The sequence below is a fragment of the Chlamydotis macqueenii genome, chromosome 26 (genome assembly GCF_036417535.1).
Source record: "Chlamydotis macqueenii isolate bChlMac1 chromosome 26, bChlMac1.mat, whole genome shotgun sequence".
NCBI lineage: Eukaryota > Metazoa > Chordata > Aves > Otidiformes > Otididae > Chlamydotis > Chlamydotis macqueenii.
In genome coordinates this window covers 3998353-4023559 of record NC_141581.1, presented here as the reverse complement: position 1 = coordinate 4023559, position 25207 = coordinate 3998353, and the positions used below count along the sequence as shown (strand labels likewise).

At 62.9% G+C, this 25207-nt stretch overlaps 2 protein-coding genes across 5 annotated transcripts; one reads left to right on the top strand and one right to left on the bottom strand.

The window, feature by feature from the left end:
- Positions 1–463: 463 nt before the first annotated feature.
- Positions 464–18365, bottom strand: POLRMT (RNA polymerase mitochondrial). Its single transcript, XM_086767141.1, has 21 exons — positions 18281–18365; positions 17586–17678; positions 16383–17068; positions 15925–16055; positions 12463–12649; positions 11809–11958; positions 11483–11650; positions 10996–11166; positions 10295–10534; positions 9284–10063; positions 8933–9055; positions 6858–6980; positions 5756–5935; positions 4949–5035; positions 4556–4669; positions 3836–3885; positions 3444–3542; positions 3046–3118; positions 2463–2545; positions 1816–1886; positions 464–1062 (listed from the first exon to the last, which is right to left on the bottom strand). Exons 1-21 carry the CDS (start codon positions 18336–18338, stop codon positions 1013–1015), a joined length of 3717 nt encoding a protein of 1238 aa, XP_086623267.1. The 5' UTR covers positions 18339–18365; the 3' UTR covers positions 464–1012.
- A 567-nt stretch (positions 18366–18932) lies between these two features.
- Positions 18933–23027, top strand: FGF22 (fibroblast growth factor 22). 4 transcript variants are annotated; one of them, XM_086767143.1, is made up of 3 exons: positions 18933–19242; positions 22055–22154; positions 22417–23027. In XM_086767143.1, the coding sequence occupies exons 1-3, from the start codon at positions 18999–19001 to the stop codon at positions 22637–22639; spliced, it is 567 nt and encodes a 188-aa protein (XP_086623269.1). In that variant the 5' UTR covers positions 18933–18998; the 3' UTR covers positions 22640–23027. The 4 variants fall into 4 exon arrangements, with proteins under 4 accessions (XP_086623269.1, XP_086623268.1, XP_086623271.1 ...); XM_086767142.1 differs by having other exon boundaries at positions 22414–23027; XM_086767145.1 differs by having other exon boundaries at positions 22055–22158.
- Positions 23028–25207: the final 2180 nt, after the last annotated feature.

Sequence of the window (25207 nt, the reverse complement as noted above, 5' to 3'; positions counted from 1 at the left end):
TCAGGGAGGAAGGAGCTGGGAGCAAGCTGCAAAGTGGAGCTTGTGTCTAGAGAGCTCAGCTGCAAGCAGCTCCCGCTGCAAGATCTCCAGGCAGCACTTGCTGCAGGAGCAGCACACGAACACGCGGCCCTTGGGTGAGGAGGGGTGCAAAGGCACAGTCTCCACAAGACAAGAGGCTCCCAGCTTGAAATGCAAGGGCTGGGCAGCAGGCACGAGCCCCTGTGACAGCCCTGCTCCCCCTGCAGCAGGAAAGTTTTGTCTCTGTTTCTGCGACAAAAGCATTTCCAGAATGTGACACCTCTGAATAACTGAAACCAGTCAGCCAAACAGCAGCAGCCTGCGGAGGCACCAGTCCCACCTCCCCAGGAAGACAAAACAAGAGCCTAGCCCCCCACAGGCTTCAGGCAAAGATGCCGAGGAGGATGGGGTTCTCAGTCTCAATATTTCAAAAAAAAAAAAAAAAAAAAAAACGTTTTATTTACAGTATCGTACACCTCCACCCCTGTGGTAGTGGTTTTTCCCCTGCCTGAGACCCAGTGAGCAGAAGTGAAGTCGATCCCTGGAGATGAGAGTTGGGAGCTGCAGAGGCTGCGCTGCAGGAAAGTGGTGACGGCGCGCTGCAGCTGGAGCAAGGCATGGAGAGCAGCACCCACCCTGCGGCCCAGAGCGGGGCAGGAGGCTCCAGGGTGAGGACATCTACCATCACCCCTGCGACCCCACACCAGAGAGACGTGGCCCTCCCTGGGGCTCGATACCATCTCCCCTTGCCTGGGACGCAGGCAGTAACAGCAGCAAACAGCGCAGACACCCCGTCCCTCACCAGCCCCTCGTGGCTGCTCCCGCGCTCCGAGAAGTCCCAGTTTGCCCCAGCATCTCAGTGTTGGACAGGTACCTTTTGCTGGGCTGGCAGCCCTACCCACTTTCCCCATGAGACACAGGGCAAGCGCCTACCGCAGCCTCGGAGGCAGACGGCAGTCCGGAGGTAGTCCAGAGCCCCGCTGGCTGCTGGGGCTCAGCTGAAGAAGTAGGTGGAATCCATCACCTTCTTCAGGTTGAATTCGCCTGGGGGAAGCAAGGGAAAGGTCAGAGGAGAGCAGGGAGATGGGGCAACTGGGAGAGAAGCTGCCCCGAGCCCTGCCTCAGCTTCCTGCAGAGAACTACGTCAGCTCAGGGTGGGTGAAGACAGCGGGGATCTCAGGGGTCTTGATCCTGACGTCCCCCCAAATTTATCTGGGACAGCAGTAGGAAGAGCAAGACAGCAGAGCGTAAGAGCAGCAAGGCAGGGAAGGAAGAGGCCTCAGGGCTCGTGCTGCTGCTGGGGCCGGCCGTGGTGGCCGCTCAACAGCAACGCAGCGCTGGCCTGCTCCGTTCTGCGCAGGCAGAGCAGAGGTTGGGCAGATGGGCTGGCAGAGGCAGGGCTAAGAGATTAGGAGGAGTTAAACTAATTGCCTTAATCCCATTGCATGTGTATCATCTAGATCCCGGCAATTACCACGCCGAGCTCCAGGCAAATGTCTCTGGAAACAGATGGGAGAGGAACAAGACGACAGGGGACGGGATGAGCTGGGTCAGCCTGGAGGAAATCCCAGGGGCTCAGCTCCGGAGAAGGCAGGGATTGCTCCCAGGGAGGCTACACGGGAACATCTCCAGGCACCACCCCGTGGCTCCGCAGCGCGGCACAGGCAGGAAACCTGATCTTGGGCCAGACCCCCACCACGTCACACGAGCCCAGTGATTTTGGGGGCCACTCTCCATCTCGCTGCCCTCATCCCCAAACTGCTGCTGAGCTTTGCAGTTCCTGTCCCGTGCTCCTACCTGTCTTGGGGACGTTGGACAGCTGTTCCATCAGTTTCTTCTGCCAGAGGGCTCTAGTCTCTCTGCCGGGGCTGGGAGAACCAGAAGGAAAGCAAATCAGCGCGGGAGCTCTGGGAGAAGGTGCGCCCTCCTCCGCTCCCCAGTGCAAGCCCCTGACAACAGGGCTGAGCTCTTCCAAAACACATCACACACCCTGCAGCAGGAGCTCAGCCCCTGCCACAGCAGCTCTAGGCAGGTCCTGAGGCTCCTCCAGCACCTGCCCAGCGCTGGGCTGGTCTGTGCTGTCTGGCTCTGCGGTGGTAACCGAGGGCTGCACACTGGGACGACCCAACACACGTCTTCACCGCTCCTTTCTGCCTCGTTCACAGCGGGGAACTCAAGGCACAGATACTACAGCCCACCCCGGGCCCACCCAGAGATTCAAGCACCAAACTCTACTTCAGTTCGACAGCAAAAAGGATGCAGACACCTTGGGGGTTTTTACAGTGAGGTCTAAGGCAACCGGGGTGCCAGTCAAGAAGGAAGCACAACTTCCCCCCAGAGCAATCCCCAGGCAGATGAGCACCTGGGCACAACCACCCCTGGGAGACGGAATCGGTGCTGGTAGGAAGAAGCGTGGTGAGGGTTCGCCAACAGGCAAGGCATACCTGCAGTACTTCTCCAGCATGAACTCGGACAGATCCTGCAGGATCTTCTCACTGTGCAGAGCCACGAATTGCTGCCGACAGATCTGATCCAGGGAGCAATGGTGAGTTAACAAGCGTTTTGCCCTCCTTCCCCTCAGCGCTTCTCAGCCAAGACAGGTCAGAGGCGAGGCGCAGGGAAGGCAGCGGGCAAGAGTGGGAATGGGGGGCACTGCCAGACAAGGGTGATGGGAATAAGCTTAGGGAGGTGGGAAGCAGAGCCTGATCCCCATTTATCAATCCACCGTACAACAGCCCTCGCAGCACTCCAGGGCAAACAGCCCAGGGCAGGACAGAGGCGCTGACTCCGCTAGACGCTGTGTACTGCTGATTTAGGGGCACAGATTCTCCCCTACACACTCCCTGAAGGGTGGGAGGAAATGGGGCTATGGCACCGGGAAATCAGCTGCAACTGCCAGCAAACACCTTGCCCGGGTGAGTAAATCAGCCCATGGAGCGAAGCCCAGGGGAAGCAAGGGCTGGCAAGCACCCAGGGAACAGGTCAGCAAGATCCTTGCTCACACGGGACGCAGAAGGACACTTCTACCTGGTTCATGATGTCCACGGTGAGCGCGTGAGTCCAGTAGCAGTCATGGACTGAAACGAAGGTCAGACCCTGCCTGGGAAGGAGCAGAAGGTGCCATGAAGCAGTGCTGAGAGCCCCCTCTCTACGGTGTCTCCCACCCCATGTAGATCTTCCTGCTGGGACATGAGCAGGGACTGCACAAGGAGGGGGGCTCCCTGCAGACGTCCAGAGATGGCTGACCCTGCGATCACCCTGTCCTTGCCCTGCTGCCTCCTCTCATCCCTTCTCTGCCAGAAGGCCCAAACACCCACCCTCCAGGGAAAAACCTCTTCCCACATCGCACGCCTTGCCCTGGTGATGCTCTCTCAGTGAAAAGTGAGTCCTGGAGCCACAAAGAGCCCAGGCTGCCCGGTCCCTACCTGAGACAGTGCAGAGCTGTAAGCATCATGTGTGTGGAGTCCAGGGAGTGGATGAAGTTGGGTGGGAAGGCGTTCTTCTGCTTCACTGTATCAGGCTTCCTGCAGCACAGAGCGGGAGACAGGAGGAGCTGGGGCACTTCCAGGGACAAAGATGAGAGCACCAGCACAGAGACAGTGCCAGCCAAGACCCGGGATTGATGGGGGTGGCCCTGGAGAGCCCCAAGGCCCTGCTGAAGCACAAGGCTCCACTCCTCCAGCTGGCTTTCTGCAGCTCAGGGGGATACCAGGAGCTTTGGCACTCAATGGCAGGTTCCACTGATGGGAAGGCTTTGTCCCCAAAGCACAGACCAGGGACAGCAGGCGCTCAGTAAAGACTGTGGTTTCATACTTACTGGTTGCTGTTGGAGCTTTTCACACTCAAGTTCTGCATGCCACAACTCAGCTGCGGGGAGAGAGAAGAGGGATCAGCTGTCACACCGCACCGCCCAGCCAGCACAAGGCCCTCAGCACTGCCCCGTACTTCTGGAGAGGGGGATCGTGCCGACCACAAGCTACTCTGCAGGAAACGCCTCTGGCTGCAATGAGGGGCCTGGGCAGGGACCTTTCCAGGGCATCCCAGTCACCACGGTACCTTGCCTGCTTCCCCTCCCGAGGATGCTGGCAGGGCTCCCCCACCCCTTCCCAGCAGTACACTGATTCACCCCCACACAAGCTAAGAGAAGGGCGCCTGGAGGTGAGTGCCTGCGAGGACGAGACAGGCTGGGGAGACGTGAGTCAGTGCAGCGGCGTGTGGGAGGCGAGAGCAGCGAGACTGAATCACGCGAGCCCCGAGGAAGGCTCCTCAGCACAGGGAACGGGCCTGTGCCCCAGCTGCCTGAGTGGGACGAGAGCAGCAGAGCTTCCTCAGCAGCCCACCCACACACTCCAGTCTCTGCAGGGAGCACCGATGCTGGAGAATGTGCCTTCACACAGAAATCCTACCTGCTCTGCGGGCTCACCCACGGGCAATGCCAACCTGCGGGGACTTCGCATGCTGCCTCGATGCCCAGCTGCCCTCTCCCTGCTCCCCACCAGAGGGAGGGGTAGGTGGGTCCCGTACACCAGATACTCACCACGGTGGACCTAGACCGATAGTAGGGCTGCACGATGGGGAGACCCAGAGGCGTGACCCACTCCACCGTCCGTCCCGACTGGGCAATGAGCTTGGCGCTCTCTGTCAGCCAGTTCTTCAGCAGAGGCAAGTGGAGAAGAAAGCGGCTGGAGTTAGTCTGGGCAGCTGGGAGACCCCATCCCCTCCCAGCACAACAGAGGAGGGGCTTCCAGTGTTTACAGGAGAGTTTGGTCCTGCAGCAGGTACAATCCCACACCTCTGGGCTGGGAGAGGAGGATCCTCCCTGGGCCAGGGCCCAGAGGAACCATCTCTCCCCACATAGCATCCCCTGGTCTATGTATGTGTGGGCCAGGGAAGAAAAAGCGGAGAGAGACAGAGGAAACAGGCACCTCACCTGGATATCTCGAGTTGCTGAGAACATCTCCTTGATGCCACTGAACACCTGCTTCACAAGGTAGTGAGACGCTTCCCACACATATTCCTGCACAGACCACAGGCAGAGCAAGGGGTGAGGCAAACAGGCAGCAGAAGATGCTAAGCAAAGCGACGGGAGCTGGGATAAGCTGCCAGAGCATCTCCTTGCTCTCTAGTGCCGCAGAATTGCCTCCATCACAGACTGTGCTACGTCTTGAGCTGTTGCAGATGGCTGGGCCTTGTGATGGAGGGAGGCTGAGATCAGCATTTCCGACGGCTCCTTGTCCGAGGACAGGCTGATCCATGCGTAACGTCCCTGGATGAACAGGAGGCTCTTGCTGCCTCAGGAACGTAACGCACAGCAGAAACATTCCCAGCACCAATCTGCCACAGCAAGTCACCCACTCAGCAAGGGCTGGCTCACAGCGGGGGTCACAGAAGAAGAAAGAGGCATCAGGAGGAGCAAGCCTCCGAGAGCTCTGCTAGAGACAAGGGCCACAGCCACAAACTTTGTTTCGCATCCGAAACACCAGCTGAGGCTGTCGTGCCACCAAGCTGGGCCCAGGAAGGATGAGAAGCAGCCCCACCTGAAGAAGCCCTCCCCACCCACAAGTGCTGGCAGACAGCTCTCCGCAGGCTGGACAAGCTCGGTCCTGCACGTCCCTCTGCTAGCTGAGACTTGGGGGTAAGGAGAGAGCAAGGTAGGAAGGAAAGCAAGGGATCTCTCCCCGCAGGGCCTGAGAGCTGAGCAAAACGCTGCTGGGAGAGGCCAGGGCAGGCAGGCTACCTCAGGGAAGTCGTCAATCTCCTTGAGACGCTTCTCCATCTGCAGCCGCCCGCCATAGCGCGTGACACCGTACACCACCGTCATCACCGTCTGCTTCACCACCTTGCGGCTGACAAAGCCTTGCAGCACCTGGGCAATCTTCACCCCCTGTTCAGCATCCTTCTTCCGAAACTCCTCCACCTGAGAAGAGCACCCCAGGGGGTCAGCCCCACCGCGAGCCACGCTGACCCAAGCCCCCTCCATGGCTGGGGGAGTCCGGGGAACCATGTGAGATCCTCCCTCCCTTTGCGCTGTCTGGCTTGAGCTCCCATCAGCAACCCTGCAGCCCATTTTCAGGCGCCCTGGTTAACAGAGATCGTCTGCTGAAGGAATCAAGGGGCATCCACATCTCATAACCATGCCTGCAGCCGAGCAGCGTCGCTTGGCAGCTGGGTGGTGCTGGACATCACAAGGACATGGCACTGGACTCAGGTTCTCCCACCTCTGCCACCCCCAGTGATAACTCTGAGCAACCCACGCACCCTCCGTGTGCTCCTCCCGCCCTCTGCCTGGATAAAACACGCTCAGACCTAAGAAGGGAGAGCAAGGGGCTCAATGCCAGTGGAATGAGTTCTGGTAGATCTCAGCACGCTTCCCAGCAGGCTTATTTCACATCATGTCTTGCCAAGAAAACTGAAGACTTAGCAGCAGAGCCAAAGGCTGAATCTCTCCTGCCTCCCTCCTACCCAGCTCAAAGAAAATCCCATAACCCGCAGGCCAGCCAGCTGTGACCAAGAGATGAGGAACGCTCTCTGCTCTCTTACACCTCTCTACCCTACTTCTCCCAGACTTCACTCAGGAGAAGTGAGGACAGCAGAAATCCCAGTGGATTTCTCATAGCTACCTCTGTCAGGACAGATGTCCCCACCGCAGTGGCTGCAGCGGTTCCCATTCAGGGAGGGAGAGGCTCTGCCTTTGACCAGCTCATGTTTTCCCAGCCCTCTGTATGCTGGTCTCACCTTGACCTTTTTCCATGGGAGCTGGAGCGACCTTGTACAACACACTGACAGCGGGGGGAGGCAGATCCAAGAGGACACCTCCCCACGTCCCCGCTGTGCCTCACCTGCTGGGCCACCACACTGTAGACATCCTGGGGGACATTGCAGGGCATCAGATTGACAGAGATGGCACCAATAAGGTCCCGGCCAAGAGCTGCGTAGTGCTGCAGACCATTGCAAGAGCCGTCCTGCGCGTGGGAAGAGAGCAGGGTGGAAACAAGGTGTTAGTGTGTGGATGGAGCCCTGCCCACCCACCCCACTCAACAGGGCAGACGCCCTGGGCTCAGAAGGACATTGCCATTCTCCCATCTCTCTTTGGACAGGTTTGCAGCTGATTTCCCAGCAGTAGCCAGGGCTGCATCAGTTTCCACTTCCCTTCTGGCCAGTTTTCCTGTCTGGGTCTCATCAATAACAACTGCTGCCTCTGAGGTTAAAAAAACCAAAAAAAAACCAAAAAAAAAAACCTCACATCACACTGCCCTCTCCATGAATTTTCAAAGATATCAGAGCTCTGCGGAAACACTGAAAATTCTGAAAACAACAAATCTGTCTGGGATGCTCACAGAAGCCCCAAGAGCCAGCAGTCAAAACAACCTCTGAAAGCCCAGGAGCTGGAGCAGAGGCAGGGAGAGGCAGGCCAAGCCGAAGATTGCTCGGCACGCTGCAGCTGACGGGGGCTCCAGCTAGCCGCGCTGCCTCTGCTCCCGAGGAAAACATCCTTCTGACAGAAACCAGTCCGACCCAGCCCTTCCCAAAGCTGCGGTTCCAGAGGCACACCGAGTGGTCTGTCACAGCAGCTGCCCTGACAGCCCCCCCAGGACCAAGATCAGCCCGGAGGAGACAGGCAGGACCGAAGGGAAGGTCCTGCTGTTCCACAAACAGTGCCAGCAGAAACGCTTCTCGCAGCTGTGTGGCTGCTTTGGACCATCCCTGCGCCTTGCCTGGTCAAACACAGTCTGCAGCTGCCGGCAGGATCAGCCCTCCTCTCCTTTCCCCCTCCTCCCCACAGCCTGCAGTGCAGCAAGGCGCAGCGCTGAGAATTGACAGGGCTCCGGCAGCCGCCGCAGCAGCGGAGCTGCCTCTGTTAACCAGGCGCTGATGACTCAGGTAGAAGGAGACTCTGGTGCCCTCCAGAAGAAGTCCTTGCTTGAATTTCATTAACAGCACCCTCCACACACCCCCAGCTGCTCTCCCCATCTTTTGTTGTCATAACAAGATCAGTTTAGACGGTCTCATACATATTCCAGACCGCTGCTACTGGCGGAATACACCCCCTTCTCCCCCCGCCACCATTAGTGCCATCTGATCTTCTAACGAGATAAATGAGCAACCCCCTCTCACCAGGAAAACAATTAATCACTGTCTCCCACGCAGCAAGGGGATTTATCAGTGCGGACAGATAGCTGGCTGGGCAGAGAGCTGGAGATCTGCTGGGACGCAGCAGGGAGAAAGGGCTGAGTGCTGGCTAACGGGAGCGGCTGCCGGGCTCCTCTCTCTGGCCGGGAAGGACGGATGCCTTCGGAGAGCTGAGCAGCACCCCAGCAATCGCACTGGCCCTGCTCAGAGCGTGGGCACGTCTGGGACTGAGCAGGGACAGCGCACACGGTGAATGACAGCCGTGTCACTGAATGCAGGGACAGAACAGCTCTGACCCATTGCTTCAGAGGTCCAGACCTCCCATCTTCCGCTCCTGCAGAGCTGCTTGGCCGCAGCCTCAGAACAGGAGCAGAAAAAAAAAGGCCCCAAGGCAGCAGCACAGCCCCAAGCACTTCAGATGGGCACATGCTGCTATGCACCCACACCACGTCCCACCCAGCCAGGGTCGGGCTGATTTTGGGCTGGAGAAGGTAAGATTGGCCCAGCTCTCTCACGCGGGCAGCTGATGGCTGATGGCCGTCTCCCAGACGGGCTCTGCTCCAGCCAAGGAAGCAAAGCAGCACTTAACTATCCTGGCTCGTTAATGGCTGCATACAACAGCAAATTACTGGAGTTCTCAAGCCAAGATGCCTGCAGACTGCACTCCCATTCTTAAGAAAGCCTGGCCACGTGGCTTAGTAGACGCAGCACTGGAGCCGTGGACGCTTCTGCCCTGCTCATTTTCCTCCCCCTGCTTCCCCACGCGGATCCATCGGGCTCCTACCTGGTGAACCGGGAAGTGAGAGATGTAGGCTGCGGGATCCGGGGAGCGCGAGGCTTTGGCAATTTCCATACAGCATGCCAAGGCTTGCCAGGGCTCATCGGTGTTCATCCACCACTTCCTGCCCTGGGAAAACAAAAAGACAGGCTGGTAGGAGTAGGCAGTGCTCCTGTGGCACCCCAGAGCAATGGCAGGAGCCCCTGCACTCTCGGGATCTACTGGGCAAGGCACCTCCTCCACCGTACTGCCACTTCCTCGTGGTTTCAGATGAACCCATGCTGTTTCCCCGTGTTTCAGGGTCCCACCATTCCACCCCAAAAGCAAGCAGAGCCCTGCCAGCCTCTCCCTACCTACCGTGAGCGGGTGGTCGGCAGAGTCCAGGATCTCGTCCATGATTTCATTGGCGTACTCCAGCCGCTCCTGCAAGGCGTTCTTCTTCTTCAGCCCCGTGAGGTTGATGAGGTGGATCTTCAACCAGTCAAGGCCCTTGGGACCCAGCGGCCGTCCCTCTGCAAAGAGCAGGATGGCCCGGGTGACATCGTTACCGAGGTGGTTGAAATAAGGCGGGCAAGGGTAAGTCCTGCCCCGGAAGTCCATGTTGTGAGGAAACCAGAACACCTTGTCCCTGACATAATTGGCAATGGAGAGCTTATAGAGCGCATCCATGCGCAAGCTGTGCATTTCAGCTATCTTCTTCTTGTACAGCAACAACTCTTTCTTCTGGGACTTGTTCCAGGTGGAGGAATTGCCAGGAGCAGCAGGGGGCTTGGGGACCTCAGAGATGGGCGGTGGGATGTCCAGCTTCTCATTGCCTTTGTCATTGAAGATGGAGATGATGATATCCAGCACCGGCTGGTTGATCTTCCAGGCGCAGTTGCCCAGCTGGTTCAGGGCATCCAGCACGGGGTGGAGGTTCACTGGAGAACACTGCTCCAGGAGCAGCTGGTGCTGGATGGCCCCATCCACGAAGCGCATCAGCTTGGTGTCATTCAGGACAAAGGCACCAAAGTGGGGGGAGGTCCAGGGCACCGGGGGGCACAGCATAGGTATGGCGGAGGAGTTAAAGGTCAGCAAGGTCTCTGCAGCATCTGACACAATCTGGGAGAAGATGGGATGGGGCTTTATCAGCCCAACCTGAGGAGGAGAATGAGAGGTGAAAGTCAGCAGCAGAAGATGAAGGTTGGCGTCTGGGAGAGCATGGGGCCAATCAGCCATGGCATAAAAATCATGCTAGGTGCTGACACTGTCCCCACAGAACCAGAGGCTCCCCTGTGTGTCCCAAAGGCAGCAAGGGTGGAAAAGGAAGGAGAGGTTCCAAGGAAGAGGTGACCTGCACAGTCCCAGAACTCACAGGACGAGGCTCACCTGCCAGCTGCTTTGGAAGGAGTAGATGTGGTAGAGGACGGGGATAAGCTTGGGCTCCAGGCGGGGATTCAGGATGTTCCTGGGCACCTTGACAGCCTGCACCAGCAGTTCCAGCATGTGCATGCCCAAGCGCATGAGAAGCATGTACGGCCAGCTGCAGTCCTTCAAGTTCAGGGAAGGCCCAAAGCCTGCTTCTGCCACCAGCTTCTCCCAGTATTCCCGCGGCAAGTACTCATCAGGCTGGAAGGTGGAAGGAGAAAATTGGGTCAGCTGGAGGGGCCAGCCGCGCTGGTCCCAGGGGGTTTGCCGGATGGGACCTAGGTACCTGGAACATGGCTCTGAGAAGGACCCTCCTGTCTCTGTCTCCCCGCGAGGTCCTCCCTCCCAGGGGGATTTGGGGAAGGACTGCTGATGTGGCTGGGGCAAGCCCAACAGCAAGAATCTGCCTCCACTGCAGGCCAGGACAGTGGTGCCGCAAAGCCCTTCCTCTCAACACGTTCCTGTGCCGACACCCTGCGTCCCCACCATCCCGACCCTCCCTCCCAGACTGTCTCCCCCTGCTACGTCACGCGGCTCTGGGAACGACCGGCTCGTCCGGCTCTCAAGCTGCCCAGATCAGCGGCCCTGGCCCCTTTCTCCCCTCCCATCCTGCTCTGCAAAGCACCCCCTCCTCTGCTCCTCTGCAACCCCCAGGACCCTACCTGGCTGTCCTTTGCCAGCAGGTGGATGTAGTCCTCATAGATCTCCCGCACCTTCTCCAGCTGGAGGCTGCGCAGCTTCCTCTGGGTGACGTATCTGTTGTAGACTTTGGAGCCCAGCTCCCTGGCCAAGACAGCCAGGGATTCTCCTTGCGGAGAGAGGGTGTTGAGGATCTGAGAAAGGGGAAGGCAAAGAGGGTCTTCAGAAGGGAGGAACAGAAAGACAGAGCAGAGAGACAAAGCAGGAGTTAAACGCTCCATGTGCGGAGCACAGGAAGATGCTAATTCCTGTGACGCCAAGCAGATGATGCTCTGCCAGGACAGAGCAGGGGCTTCTCTGGCTGCTCAGCGCAGGGAGCAGAGCCTACAGCTAATAACCTGGGCAAACCTTGAGGCTCATCTGGCCCCAGTAGGACACCAGTGCTTCGTAGCAGCCCTACGGCCGCTCAGGCAGCCCCACTGCCGTGGCCCTGCGAGGGCAGGGTCCTACCTGCAGCATGATGGCCACGTACTCCTCGTCCGGCAGCAGGCACAGGTAGGGGTAGAGAATGTTGTACCCCGACACCGTCTTGAGCTTGGACATGCTGTGCTTCGACTTCTGCAGGGCTTGGAGGATGGAGTCATGCCACCGGGAACGAAGGGTGTCCAGCAGTTTGCGCTGTGCAGAAATAGAAAGAAAACAGTAACGCTGTCGTGAGAGTGTCACCAGGGAGCTGCCCCCCTCTTTAGGCCACTGACACCTCTCCCACAGGCCCCGAGGGCTGAACTGCCTCCCTTCCCCCTGGACGTGCAGCCCCCAGACTCCCTGAGCTTTACCGCTTTAATGGCTTGCGGGGTCAGAGGTTTGGTTGACTCCACGGACTCGATGGTGACAGTGTTGTCCAGTTCCATCTCCAGCTGCTGCTGAAAGAGCTCCTTCAACTCCTGCACAGAGAAATCCAGCTTGGGGTACGACACCATCTTCTCCTGCAAGAAGAGCGAGACATTATGTGCCAAAAGCCAGAGGAAGAGAAGGTGTGCTCGTTCTCCCAGCTTGTCTGCAAGGGGCACGCGGTCTGAGTCCCTGCTGAATCACCTTTCTGGGGCCTCTGAGGTCTGAGGTCTTTAGATGTCAAACCTCAGGAGTCTGGAGTAGCAGGCCTCTCCAGAGGCTGCTCTGTTCCCTTGTCGTGGTCAAGCTGCCCAGATCAGTGGCCTTGGCCTCTTTCTCCAGCGTACGGAGGTCATCCCCAGCCCCCCCCGCCAGTCCTCAGCGTCTCCGTTCCTCTGTAAGGCTGTTGGTAAGGCTACTCACGTCCTCAGAACAAGGAGCTGCCTGATGATTTGCACGGGCTGTTGAGCAAAGCTCAGGCTCAAGAGTTCTTCCCACATTACAGCCCTGGGCTGAACCTGAGGACACCTGGGAATACCGTTTGGCCAGCTCCAACACCTCCCCGAGCCGCAAAGACGTCCCTGAGCTCTGTGGCTTACTTTGGAGTAGAAGTCCTGGAGCAGAGAAGACTTGCAGGTCTGGGGGACAGGCGGAGGGGGCAGCTGGTAGTTGGGATGGACAACCCTGATGGCCCTCAGCACTTTCTCCTTCTCATCTTCCTCAAACAGGCACTTTTGGAAGAGCTCATCCAGGTGGAAGCCATCGTTCTTCAGCTGCTGCACATATCTGAGGAGAGCAGATAAGATAGGCTTAATCTTTCACAGGGGAGTGTGCACATTGGACAAAAATCAGCATATAACAAGGCAGGGAACAAGGTTTTTAAACAGAAGACTAAGCGGAGAGGAGACAGATGGGGGTGACTCCTTTTGAGGATCCAAGAGCCTTGACTGTATCAGGATTTCCTTCCTCACTCGTGCCCTCAACAGCGTCACCCAGCCTCACGTGAGACGCCACAGGAGAAAAAGCCACCCCTCCCGAATCCCTGGCAGCCACAAAAGCAAATCTCTCCCCCAAAGCAGGGCTTGGAGGCTGGCACAGGGCAGCAACTTGTGCCTGACCACAGATACGCCTGCCCAGCCCCAGAGGGGGAAGAATGGCACAGAAACAGGAATAACTGGGAAACCCACAGAAGGCAGATGCCTCAGTCTTCCAAGAGCACGACTGTCAGGCAGCCTGGCAGCAGGACGCCGTCCTGCGGGAACACGGGAGCTCTCGGGAGCTTTCAGGGCTGCAGGAGCTACTGGGGTGGGAGCCGCCTCCAGAGCACAGCACCCGTCCCGACAAGGTCACCCGCCTCAGGTTACTGCGATCAATTCTCCACCCCTTCACCCGCACCTCTGCTGAGCGGGTGGCTTTCACCTTCACACCGGGCGGGGAGAGCGAGCTCCGCTGCCGTTGTGAGACTGAGCAAAAGCACGCAGGTTCCCTCCCCCTCCAATAACCCCGCTCTCCCCTCCAGCCCGAGCCATGGGAAGGGAACGCGGGGGGCTGGTCACAGCTTGAGCGAAAGGGCAGAGAACTGCAGTTCACGCACCGAGCCTGCGGCCCCGGCACAGGACCGCTGCTCGCGCAGCTGCAGGAGGAACAGCCTGAGCAGCAGGAGTGGCTGCAGCGCCTGTGAGGAAGCTTTCTTCTCTGCAGCTGCCAGAGACCAGCATCTCCCGCACGCATCAACATCTCCCGCTCCCCGGCCCCACAGGCAATGCTGCGGGACCGCATCCTCCTGGCTCTGCCGCGCTGGAGTCAGGATCCTGCGCGCAGCAGAGCCCAGAGCCCCACCTGCCGACTGGCCTGGCCTGCACTGGGTGACACTGGAAGGAGGACAGGGTGACAGTGGCACCAGCAAGGCCCCAGCCCAGGCCCCCGTCAGCCACAGAAAGCTAAACAGACAGGAGAGAGCCCCCGGCAGCTTTGGGAAAGCATGAAGAGCCCAAGGGGTGGCAAACAGTGCCCTGAGCCAGAACTGCAGGTGCTGAACAGCTCTACCTCTCTGCAGAGCCGCTCTCCCCAAAAACGACTCCACAGCAGCCCAGTTAAAACAAGCAACCCCCACCTTACGCCCCCCAAGCGACCCTGCAGCCTGCGAGCAGAGCGAGAAACAACTTCCACCTCGCATGCTCCGGGCCACTCCGCTGCCACAGCTAACTGGGAGAGCACTGGGAGAGCTCACAAGCCCCCTCCCAGCACCAGCAAACAGAAACAGTTGTGGGGAAACATAGACGCTCCAGCAAGACTTGGGGTTGACAAATCCATCCAGATGTGCTATGAACATCTGCCTACAGACAGCCCTACAGGTGTACTGCTGCATTGACACAACGCCCGCACACCCAGGCAGGAAAGTCAACGCCAGCTGGCTAGAAAACACCCACTCAGGGGCACCCACAGCCTGTCAGCCAGCCGAGGGACGCACAGGGCGGTGAAAAACCCCCGAGCCACCCGAGGGTGTTTGTGCAGCATGAGCCCATCACCAGAAAGCTTTCTCCATCCTCTGGCAAGGCAGCTGGCTGTGCTGCCAGACCCGCTGGGATCTCACAAGGCTCCTTCAGCCCCTCACGTTGGGGCTGACACCTGTTCTGCCCGTTGGGCTCCACAAAATCCACCTGAACCTCCTCATCACGCTCCTCCAGAGAGCTGGCACCCAGTAAAACCAGCCGTTTGGCTGAGCCTACCAAACTCCACAGAGGTGCTGTAAAAAGAAATGGAGAAGCCATTCCTACTGGGCAGTGACGGAGAGGCCGGTGGGAAAGAGACGCCTGGGATGGGTGCAGAACCAAGGAGCACCTGACCGGAGAGAGGCTGCTCCCAGCCCAGGGAGCTGCTCTGCAAGGAGGAGACACAGCTCTGTCCAGGAGCAAGGTTGTTCTCACCTCCTGTCCCTGCAAGATGGCACCAAGCTGCGTGGTGCCGTCGACACGCTGGAGGGGAGGGATGCCATCCAGAGGGACCTGGACAGACTGGAGAGGTGGGCCCGTGCCAACCTCATGGAGTTCAACCAGGCCAAGGGCAGGGTCCTGCACCTGGGTCATGGCAATCCCAGGCACAAATCCAGGCTGGGCGGGGGATGGATTGAGAGCAGCCCTGAGGAGAAGGACTTGGGAGTGCTGGTGGATGAGAAACTCAGCATGAGCCAGCAGTGTGTGCTTGCAGCCCAGAAGGCCAACCGCATCCTGGGCTGCATCAAGAGGAGTGTGGCCAGCAGGTCGAGGGAGGGGATTCTGCCCTCTGCTCTGCCCTGGTGAGACCCCACCTGGAGTACTGCGTCCAGCTCTGGAGACCCCAACATCAGAAGGACATGGACCAGTTGGAGAGGGTCCAGAGGAGGCCACGCAGATGCTGAGAGGGCTGGAGCAGCTCTGCTGTGAGGCCGGGCTGAGAGAGCTGGGGCTGTTCAGCCTGGAGAAGAGGAGGCTCCGGGGAGACCTGAGAGCGGCTCCCAGTGCCCAAAGGGGGCTGCAGGAAAGGTGGGGAGAGACTTCAGCAGGGCCTGGTGTGACAGGACGAGGGGTGATGGTTTCAAAATAGAGGGAGGTACATTCAGATCAGATATTAGGAAAAAATTTCTCACACTGAGGGTGGTGGAGCACTGGCCCAGGTTGCCCAGAGGCGGTGGATGCCCCATCCCTGGAAAGGCCAGGTTGGACGGGACTGTGAGCAACCTGATGTGGTTGGAGATGTCCCTGCTCCTGGCAGGGGGGTTGGACTGGGTGGGCTTTAACAGTCCCTCCCCACCCAACCCATCCTGTGATTCCATGATTCTAAGATCTCAGACAAACTCCCTCGAAACTCCCCAGCAGGTGGGGGCGGCAAGGAGGGCCCACTGCAGGACTCCAGCCACAAGAAATGGGTCGGAGCATCTGAACACGCACGCGGCGGGCGCAGGTCTTCCCGACGCCGGGCCTGCACGCCTCCTCCTCCCCATCGCGAGCTCCCGGCGAAGCAGCAGGCTGCGCAGACGCTGCGCCGAGGCTCGGCGGCGCCCTGCAGCAGGCGAAGCGCGTTACCTCCAGATGGCTTTGGTGGACGACTGGTTCCGACCCATGCACTCCAGCACCGTCGCATAGGAGTCCAGGTTGGGCCGGAGGCCGACGGATTCCAGCATGGAAAACAGCCGCTTGATGCGCTGCAAGCAGCCCTGCAGAGGAGATGGGAAGGGGCTGTGGACACAGACACTGGTAGCCCTAAATCACAGCTTCACGCCCCTCTGCTCCCGTTAAATTTAGGCTGTCCTGCCCACCTCCTTCTTCCCCTCAAAGCCACCTCACAGGGATCAGCGGCCCGATTCAGCGACCTCCTATCAGCTCCGTCGCTCTGAGCAGAAGCCAAGCTCTCCTTGAACACTTGCCGAAGGCAGATGTGACAAACACGGATAAAACCACAAGCGGAGGGCTCTTCCTCCTGAGCCAGCCCTCCCCTCTCCCCCCCGACAGCGGGAGGAGGGCAGCAGCCCCCGGCTCGGTACCTTTCTCGCCCAGCCACGCATCACGGCGTTGTACGCGTTGACGTCCAAAAGCCTTCTCTTCACGGGGGAGCTGTGGTACAAGAGAAGGAACCTCTCGGCCTCCTCCGGCTGCTGCAAGAAGAGGAAGCATTCGAGGTTGGACTGGATGGTCTGCTGCAGGATCTTGTACTGGCTGCCGTCCTTGTCCTCCAGCACCCTCTGAGGCTTCTGTGCCTTCGCACGCTCCTTCACCGCTGCCACCCTGGGCTTGCCGTGGGCGTAGACACGGCGGGTGTAGACACCGCGGGGCCCAGCGTGGCTCTGGCTCCAGGCTGCGGCCACTTTAGCCTTTGAGGTCTTCAGGCTCTTCTTGGCTTTCGCTTTCGCCTTGGCCTTGGCCTTGCCCTTCGGTTTGGCCTTGGCCTGGCCCTCCAGAGCCAGCTGGGAGGCAGCCATGGACAACCTCCGCTCCACCTTCAGCTGCCGGATGTGCATCTCCTTCTTCAACTTCTCGACCCAGCTGCTGGGCCGGGCCGCGCTCTCATCCCTTCCCCTGGGCGCAGGCTGCTCCTCTGCGGGGCCGGGAGCCACCTCTTTCCGCAGCGGGTCCTGGTTCTTGTCATTCCCCAGCGGGGCCAGCTCCGCCTTGTTGGCCGTCACCTCCGGGACGTTACTGGCTTGGAGCTGCTTCACGCGAGCTTTCAGCACTGCCGGGAAAGACACCGCCAGGGAGAAGTGAAGGGATGCAAGGCACAGCAGAAGGTTGTGTCCTACCCCAGGGCCTCGTCCTCAGAGCGCCCAGGAAAAGAGGGTCCACACAAGGACACTGCCCCTCCTTGGCCAGCCCCCCTCCCAGCAACCCGCTGCTTTCACCACTGTCTGGCTGGGAGCCACCCATACGCTCTGGGCCCCCCCAGCATCCCAAGGAACACAACAATGGCACCGCGAGGACTCTTCTGCCATCCCTCGGGACCAGCCTGCGTTTTACAGCACCCCAACGCTCGCTGGGCTCAGGGTGGGGTGGGCCTCCAGGTCCTTGGGACGGGACAGAACTTGCCCAGGGAGGCCAGTAAGCCCAAGGGAAGCCTCGCATCCTTGGCTGTGGGTATTTCCAGTCCCAAACATCTTCTCTATGTCTACAAAGAACGGGAAGACTCCTCAAAAACCTCCCAGGACACTGAACAAGGGAAGCCCCTGCAGCTCTCCCAGCCTTCTCCGACTCACCTTCCAGCAGCTCTGTCCTCTCGCAGACGGCATTCCTCGCCTTCTCCTTGGCGCTGGCCGAGGAGTAGCTCCTGAGAACGCTCCACGGGATCCCTGCAGCAGGAAGACCCAAAACCCAGGAGCTGAGAGGAGGCTTCACCCCTTACGCAGCTCACTGCCCCCCGCCCCGGCAAGCGGCGTTTCTCAGCTCAGTTTACAGCGGTGCCACGGAAGGGCGCGGGGGCCAGCAAGGGACAGGGACACCCCCCTCACCCCTCGGCTCTAATCTGTTGGAGGGAACGCCACCCCAGGAACACCGTGAACCCAGCGCTGCTGTATGGGGTGACAAGACCCCAGGACGGGTAAACTCTGTCCCCTAGCAGGGACAGGAGCCCAGAGAGCCCCAGCTCTGCCCTCAGAGAACGACAATGCCCCAGGACACCCACAGCCCCATCTCTATCGCTGGGGGGGGGGGGCGGGGGGGGGATCTCGACCCTCACAGCCCCCAGCTCTGTCTCAGTGGCGGGTTTGGGACGTCGGGGAGCCCCACCGCCGGAGGGGCGGGGGGGTGCCCAGCACCGCAGGGCGGGGTGAGGCCTCCGGAACCGCACAGCCCCAGCTCCGCCGCGAGGAGACGGGCAGGACCCCAGGGACCCCCGACTCCGCTCCCTCGGCCCCCCCCCTCCCAAGCCCCCCAGCCCGGCCCGGCCCCTCACCGGCGCCCCGCAGACCGCCCGGGCCCAGCAGCGCCGCCCGCAGCCGCAGCAGCGCCATGGCCCCGCTCTACGCCGCCATGCCGGGCCGCGCCGCCTCACTGCGCAGGCGCCGCGCCATGCACGCCGGGAAGCGAGCGCTCCGACTACAACCCCCATGATGCAGCGCGGCGGCGGCTCCCCCCCCCCCCCCGCGCCCCCTGGCGGCCGCGGCGGCCCCGACGGGACGGGACGGGAGCGGGGACCGGGGGTCGCGGAGCCCGGGGGTCTCGGCGCTGCCCTGCGCCCCTCTCGGCCCCGAGCTCGTCGCGTCTCGGGCCGGGCCGCACACGGTCACCTCCCCCGGGGCCACGGCAGCTCCACACATCCCCACTTGTCCCCGCCGCCTCTCCCCCAACCCTGCCCGAGGAGCGCAGCCCGGCCTCCGCCCGCTGCAGGCCCGGGACGTGCGGTCCCCCAGGCCGGCACCCTACGAGCGTAGCCGAGTAACCGGGGCCAGCGACCGGTGACAGCCGTCGGGGCGCCGATTTATGAATGGGAAGCCCGGCCCCGCCCCCCCCGCCCCGCCTCGCCCATTGGCCGCCACCGTCCCCGCCTCGCCCCACCCGCCCGCTCGCCCCTCGCACGGGCCGCCCGCGCCGTCGGGGCCGGTCGCCTCCGCGGCCATGGCCCATCGCCCGCCGCCCCGCCGCGCCCCGCCGCCCGCCCGCCGCCCGCCGCCATGAGGCGCGGGGGCCCCGCCGCCCTGGCCGCCTGCCTCGCCGGGGCGCTCGCCGTGCTGGCGGGGCCGGGGCCGGGGCCGGGGGCGGGCAGCGGCGCCTGGGGCGGCCGGCGGCCCCCCCGCAGCTACGGGCACCTGGAAGGCGACGTGCGCTGGCGGCGGCTCTTCTCCGCCACCCGCTTCTTCCTGCTCATCGACGGCGGCGGCGGCGTGGAGGGGACGCGCTGGAGGGAACGGCCGGGCAGTGAGTGGGGCCGGGGCCGGGCAGAGCCAGGGGTCCCGCCGCGCGCCCACCCGGGGGGGGAGAAGCCAGGGCCGCCGGGGCTGCGGCAGAGGCGGGCACGGGGCGGGGGGCGAGGCTGGACGGCCCGGCAAAATCCTCCGCCGATGCCTCTCCTCCGGTCGGGCGGAGCCGCGGGACCCCGCTGTCCCCGCTGTCCCGTGCGCGGCTGGCCGGGGCCCGCAGCTCCCTCGGTGCCCGAGCCCCCGGAGCCCCTTTCCCGGGGTCTGGCTGCCCGCTGCGCTGCGGGAGCGGCGAGGGGTGCGCGGGCACCGGCGTGCTCTGGCCGGGGAGCCGGCGTCGCTTCACCAGCTCTGCCCAGTGCCGGGGGTGACCTGGGGGTCCCTCGTCCCGTCCCGTCCTGCCGGCGCAGTCAGGGGTGCTGCCTCCCTGCCCGACGTGGGCTGGGGGCGATCGGATCGCTCCCTGTCAAGGGGTAAAGGCTGAGGAGGAGGAGGAGGAGGGACGGAGGAAGCTTCGGGGCGATGCTGGTCTGAGAACCGAGCGTCCGTGAGGCCAGGGTGGGAGAGCGGAGGGGTGGGAGAGCGGAGGGGTGGGAGAGCGGAGGGGTGGGAGAGCGGAGGGGTGGGAGAGCGGAGGGGTGGGAGAGCGGAGGGGTGGGAGAGCGGAGGGGTGGGAGAGCGGAGGGGTGGGAGAGCAGAGGGGTGGGAGAGCGGAGGGGTGGGAGAGCAGAGGGGTGGGAGAGCGGAGGGGAGCGCAGCCCGTCCGCTGCCTGCGGAGCGAGCTGGGGCTCGGCACGGGGCGAGCGTCAACCGCGGGGACACGGGTGGGCTGGCAGCCCCCGCTGCAGCACAGTGGGGCGCGGCCCTCGGCTGCGTGGGGCGCGGTAGCCGTGCTGTGGGGGCCGAGAGGCTGCTCCGGCACTGGGGTCCTGCCTCGGCTCTGCCACCACCCGCTCCCACCCGGACCCCTCCAAGTGACGGCGTCACAGGTCCCGAGGGGACGTGGCACCTGCAGAACGGCTGCGGCCAGAGCCGGTGGTGTCGGCCATTTCGGGCGCTGGGTCGTGGCCCCCGTGACGGGGAGGGGGGTGCCGGGCTGGACTGGGTGGGGACACCGGGGTCCCCGGCGGGGTGTGGGGCGAGAAGGGTGCTGCAGACTGGAGCTTGGCCTGGGCTCGCGCTCTGCTCCTCAGCAGGGGCTCAGTGGGACCCCGCTGGGGCTGAGGGTGTGAGACTGGGAGCACTGGGAGCTGCCCCTGGGCTGCCGCCCCGCGTCTGCAGGGACCCGTCCCCACTGCGCGCAGCTGGGCGCTGGCCGGGCACCTGCGAGCAAAGCACGGCAGAGCCGGCCGGGGCGGCGGGAACGGCGTCGGGGGGTTATTTTTAGAAAAGCAGTTCTTTGTTATAAATAGCAGCATCTCCAGACGGTGATCAAGTGGGATGGATTCGCAGGCATTCGCTCAGCCCTGCCCCACGGCTGCCGCTCGTCAAAGGCTTCCCTGGGCCAGGCCCTGCGGGTGCCGGTGGGTGCTGGGGGTAGCACCGGGGCGGCTGGGCTGAGAAGCCCCTCTTATGCGTCGCCCCCGAAGAGCTGAACGCTCGGGACCCCTCACGCCGCCCCGGTGCCATGCCCACCCCATCCGCCCTGATGCCAGGGTGATGCCGGGCAGGGGCTTCCACCGGGCACGCACCGGCTTTCACAGGTGGCGCGCGGCCGCGGTACGGTAGACAGGGGTGCCCGGGTTGAGGGCTGCGGGGGCAGCAGCACCCTGTGCTGCGCGTGCTGCCGCCAGCCAAAGCCTCGGTGCGTCCTCCCGCCCCGGCCGGCCAGGGCAGCCCCGGGCAGCGGTGCCCACGGGCAGCTCCCGCTGTGGCTCGCGCCCTGCCCGCATCTCTGCCCGCATCTCTGCCCGCTGGAGATTCCTTCTCCCCTTCCCGCAGCACCGAGGGCCCGGCGGGCAGCGGGGCTGGCAGCGGTGCTGCGGGCCAGCGGGCATGAGGCGGTGCAGGAATCCGGGAGCCCTGACGGTGCTCTGGGTGTTTCCCCCGTCAGAGCCGCTGGTCCGACCGCATGCCTTTCCCATTAGCGGCTGTGCCGGGAGCTCGACGGCCGGGCACGCGCTCGCTAGCACGGCTCGGCCGAGCCCAGCTGTGACTCCGCAGCCCGGCTGCAGCTGCCTCCCGGCCTCGTCCCCACGTCCTGCAGCGCTGCCACGTCCCTCCTGCCCACCGTGCTCAACGCAGGGCCGCATGTCCGCGCTTGTGCCAGCCGGGCGATCGGTACCAATGTCTGCGGGCAGCGCTGTCCCAGCCCCATTCCTGCCCCCACAGTCCTCGACCCGGGCACCTCCGTCCACCATCCCGCGGCTGCGCGCCACCGCTGCCACCCCCGCGCACACTTTGCCCCTCCAAGGGCCGCGCTGGCCTTGGTGCCCCGAGCGCGAGAGGCGGGTCGGGTCCCCGGGGCACCGCAGGCGCGTTCCGGACAGATGGGTGGGCAGAGCTGCCAAGGAGGGGAGGATAAACGCGAGGTCGGCACCGGGCAGAGATTTGTTCCGGTCAAGCGGAGGTCGCGCTTGGCATCGCTTAGCGCAGCCCGGCTCCTGGGAAGCAGCTGGGCCCCGGGAGAGGAGTAAAGATCAAATCCTCCCCGGAGAAGAGGTTCCCCATCCCGCTCCCGGCGAGGGTCAGCGGCCCCGTCTCTTCAGAGGAGGGGGGGCACTTTGCGGCCACAGACCCGGCGTCGGGGCAGGGCCCCTCGGGGAGGTCGCCCGTCCCTCCCCGGCTCACCGCCGCGCTTCCCCGTCCCGCAGGCATCGTGGAGATCCGGTCAGTGCGTGTCGGCGTGGTGGCCATCCGGGCGGTGCACACCGGCTTCTACCTGGCCATGAACAAGCGGGGGAGGCTCTACGGGTCGGTAGGTCGGACGCTGCCGCGTGGGAGGGACCGCACCGGGGTCAGAGGCTCAGGGCAGAGCTGGAACAGGGTGGGGGGTCCCAAACCCGCCAGACCGGTGCCCAGGTGCACCCACAGAGCCCCTCTGCCCTCCGGGGACCGAGGAGGAACCGGGGTCCTGCCCTGCCCGGCTCTTGGGGTCCGACCCGGCCGGAGCAGGGCGACGACGGCCCCGGCCGAGCGCAGCCGCCCCTCACCCTCTTCCCTCTCCTGCCAGAAGGAGTTCAGCCCCAACTGCAAGTTCACGGAGCGCATCGAGGAGAACGGCTACAACACCTACGCGTCGCTGCGCTGGCGGCACCGCGGCCGCCCCATGTTCCTCTCGCTCAATAGCAAGGGCAGGCCGCAGCGCGGGGGCAAGACGCGCCGGCAGCACCTCTCCACGCACTTCCTCCCCATGCTCGTCAGCTGAGCCCCGCGGGCATCTCCGGACCATCCTGTAGGAAAAAAAAAATGGAAAAAAGGGTTATTTTATTTATGTACAGATCTATTTTTTTGCTATTTATTGTTTTATTTTTAAACGCACGGCGGAGGACGGAGGCAGAAGGCAGATGCTCCAGACGCCGCAGCCCACAGCCGCGCAGGGTCGCGGCTCTCCCCACCGTCCCGCCGAGGCAGAGCCAGCGCGGCGCAGCCCGGGGAGCGCGGCCACCACGTGCCGGGGCTGCTGACGTCGCGCCCCTGCCTGCGCAGCCCGGACCAGGCGGCTGTCGCTCCGCTAACGGTGTCTCTGGAGGGACTGGGACAGAGGCTGCGGGGCTGGGGCGTGCTGGTGGGTTGTATTTGTTTTGTGTCCAAGCGCCCGCGGCGATTAAAGCTGTGTTCGTGGTACGGAACGGGGAAAGAGTCTTGGAGTCTTGGAGCTCGGCCGGGTGGGGTTGGCTCCCCTGGGGTCCCCTGCCGCGTCCCGCTCCTCACCTGAGCGTGCGGTGGGAGACGCGCCCAGCCCGAAGCCCATCCCGCGGGAAAACACAGCGACGGTTGTTCAGCAGCGCAAAGGAGGCAGCAGGGAAAGGCGGCTGCCGGCAGGGAAAAGCCCGGACCCTGCACAGGAAAGCGCTGACACGCGTGACCCGCAGCCAGAGCGGCACAGCTCCGGAGGGGAGCGTCACCCGGGAGGTGCCAGGCTCTGTGCAAGGGATGCAGCCCTGGGGACCCCCAGGGACAAAGCAGAGGGGGCGAGGAGGGCGAGAGGGTCTCCGGTGCTGGAGCAAGAGCCTGGCCGCAGCCGAGCATCCCGCTGCGGCGTTGCAGTGGGCTCTACGGGACCAGGAGCCAGGCGGCACGGGAGGAGCTGGCTTGGACCCTCGGGCAGACACGGCCACGGGGCTGGGCCTGTCTCGGGGGAGCTGGGATGCTGCTCCCCACCCGTGTGCAGACCCTGAGCCTGAGAGCCCAGGCTGGTCCTGCAGCCCCTCAGCCCAGCTCCGCTCCATCCTTCCCAGCAGAGATGGAGCTGGAAGGCGGCCGGTGGCAAGGACCAGCCCCTTGCCCGGAGGGGAAGCACGGCCAGAAATAGCACCCGTGCCTCAGCCCCGCGGCCAGGGCACGTTCCTGCACCACCCCGCCACGGCGAGGCATTGCGGCCTGGTCACTTTGTCACGTCAGACGTGAGCGATGGCCCCAGCAAAAACCACCCAACTCGTTCCATTTCTTACCCAACCAGCTCCAAACAAGTCTGAGAGGGAACAGCCACCGCGTTGACGGCGGGCCCCGGCCAGGACCCCTGCCAGGCAGGCGGCAGCAGCCACGCGCCCACCGCAGGCTTCACTTTGCCCCCTCAAAACCCATCCCAATCACGGCTCACACGTGAGAAATTGCCCCCCCGAGCTCCGGGGGAGCTGGGAACCCCACGCTGCAGCTGAAAGGTGGGAGAAGGAAGGTTTGTCCTGGTCTCTTGGGCTGCATTTCGGTGACTAAACAGCAAAGCCTTCCCTCCGCGCCGGCCCAACCGATGGGCACACACAGGCTCAGCCGGGAACCTTCCGGCTGCCACCCACCTGCCAAGCCCAGGATCCCGGTGGCAGAAGCTTCTGGCTCAACCTCCGGCGGAGGGAGGATGAGCTATTAACCCTGATATACCAGTCCTGAGATAAACCCTCGTCCCGCAGGCATCTGCCTGCCGAGATGAAAGGTGCCGCCGGGATGCCCCGGCCACGCTGGCAAAGCCAAGGAGGAAAAACATTCCAGGAGAGTTGCTCAGTGCCGGCCGCGCAGCCCCGGCAGGCTTGGCAAAGGCTGCTTGCCATCCACGCTGAGGACATTTTTCTCCAACAGAACTTCCCTTCTCATATTCTGAAACGGCTCAAGAAATGCCAAACAAGCCGCCTGCCTTCCCCTCCGGTGGGAGACAGGTCCCTTCCCAGAAAGCTCTCGGGAGGAAGGGCCAGGTCCTTGGGTAAGGCTGCGTTGAAAATGGCACCAAAACTCTGCTGGTGCCAGGACCTCGAGCGCCTGGGGAAGGAGGCCACCTTCCCCAGCCACCTCCAGGGCCCAAAAGGCCGGAGGAGATGCAGGAACCCTCCGTCTGTCCCACCCGGCAGCCCCCACAGGGGCAGGTTCCCATCTCCTGCTCTGGTGCGTGCCACAGCAGGCTTCCACAGCGCACAGCGCCGTCACAAACACCCGCTCCGCACCTCAGGGAGACCCACCAACGGCCCCAAGTCCCTGCGAGAGAACAGGCCAGCATACGACATCTGTCCCACGCCACCCGGGCCAGCGATTCGGAGCCACTCGCCGCCGCCCTGCTCCTCCTGCCAGCTCCGCGCTGCCAAAGCCCCAGCACAGCAGCCACCCACGCGTGCTGCTCCAAGGACACCGCCTGCCCCCGCGCCCAGCCCTGCCCCACGCTCCCGATCCCGGCCTCTCGGAGCCGGCAGGGCCGCGCTGGAGATCCAGTGACCAAAACAAAACCGAAGGCCCTCGGTGAGAGCGCCGAGCGAAGCCGGGTTTGTGTCCCTCACGCGCCTCCCGGCCCAGGTGAGCACGGACACAGGCGGCAGGTAAGTCAC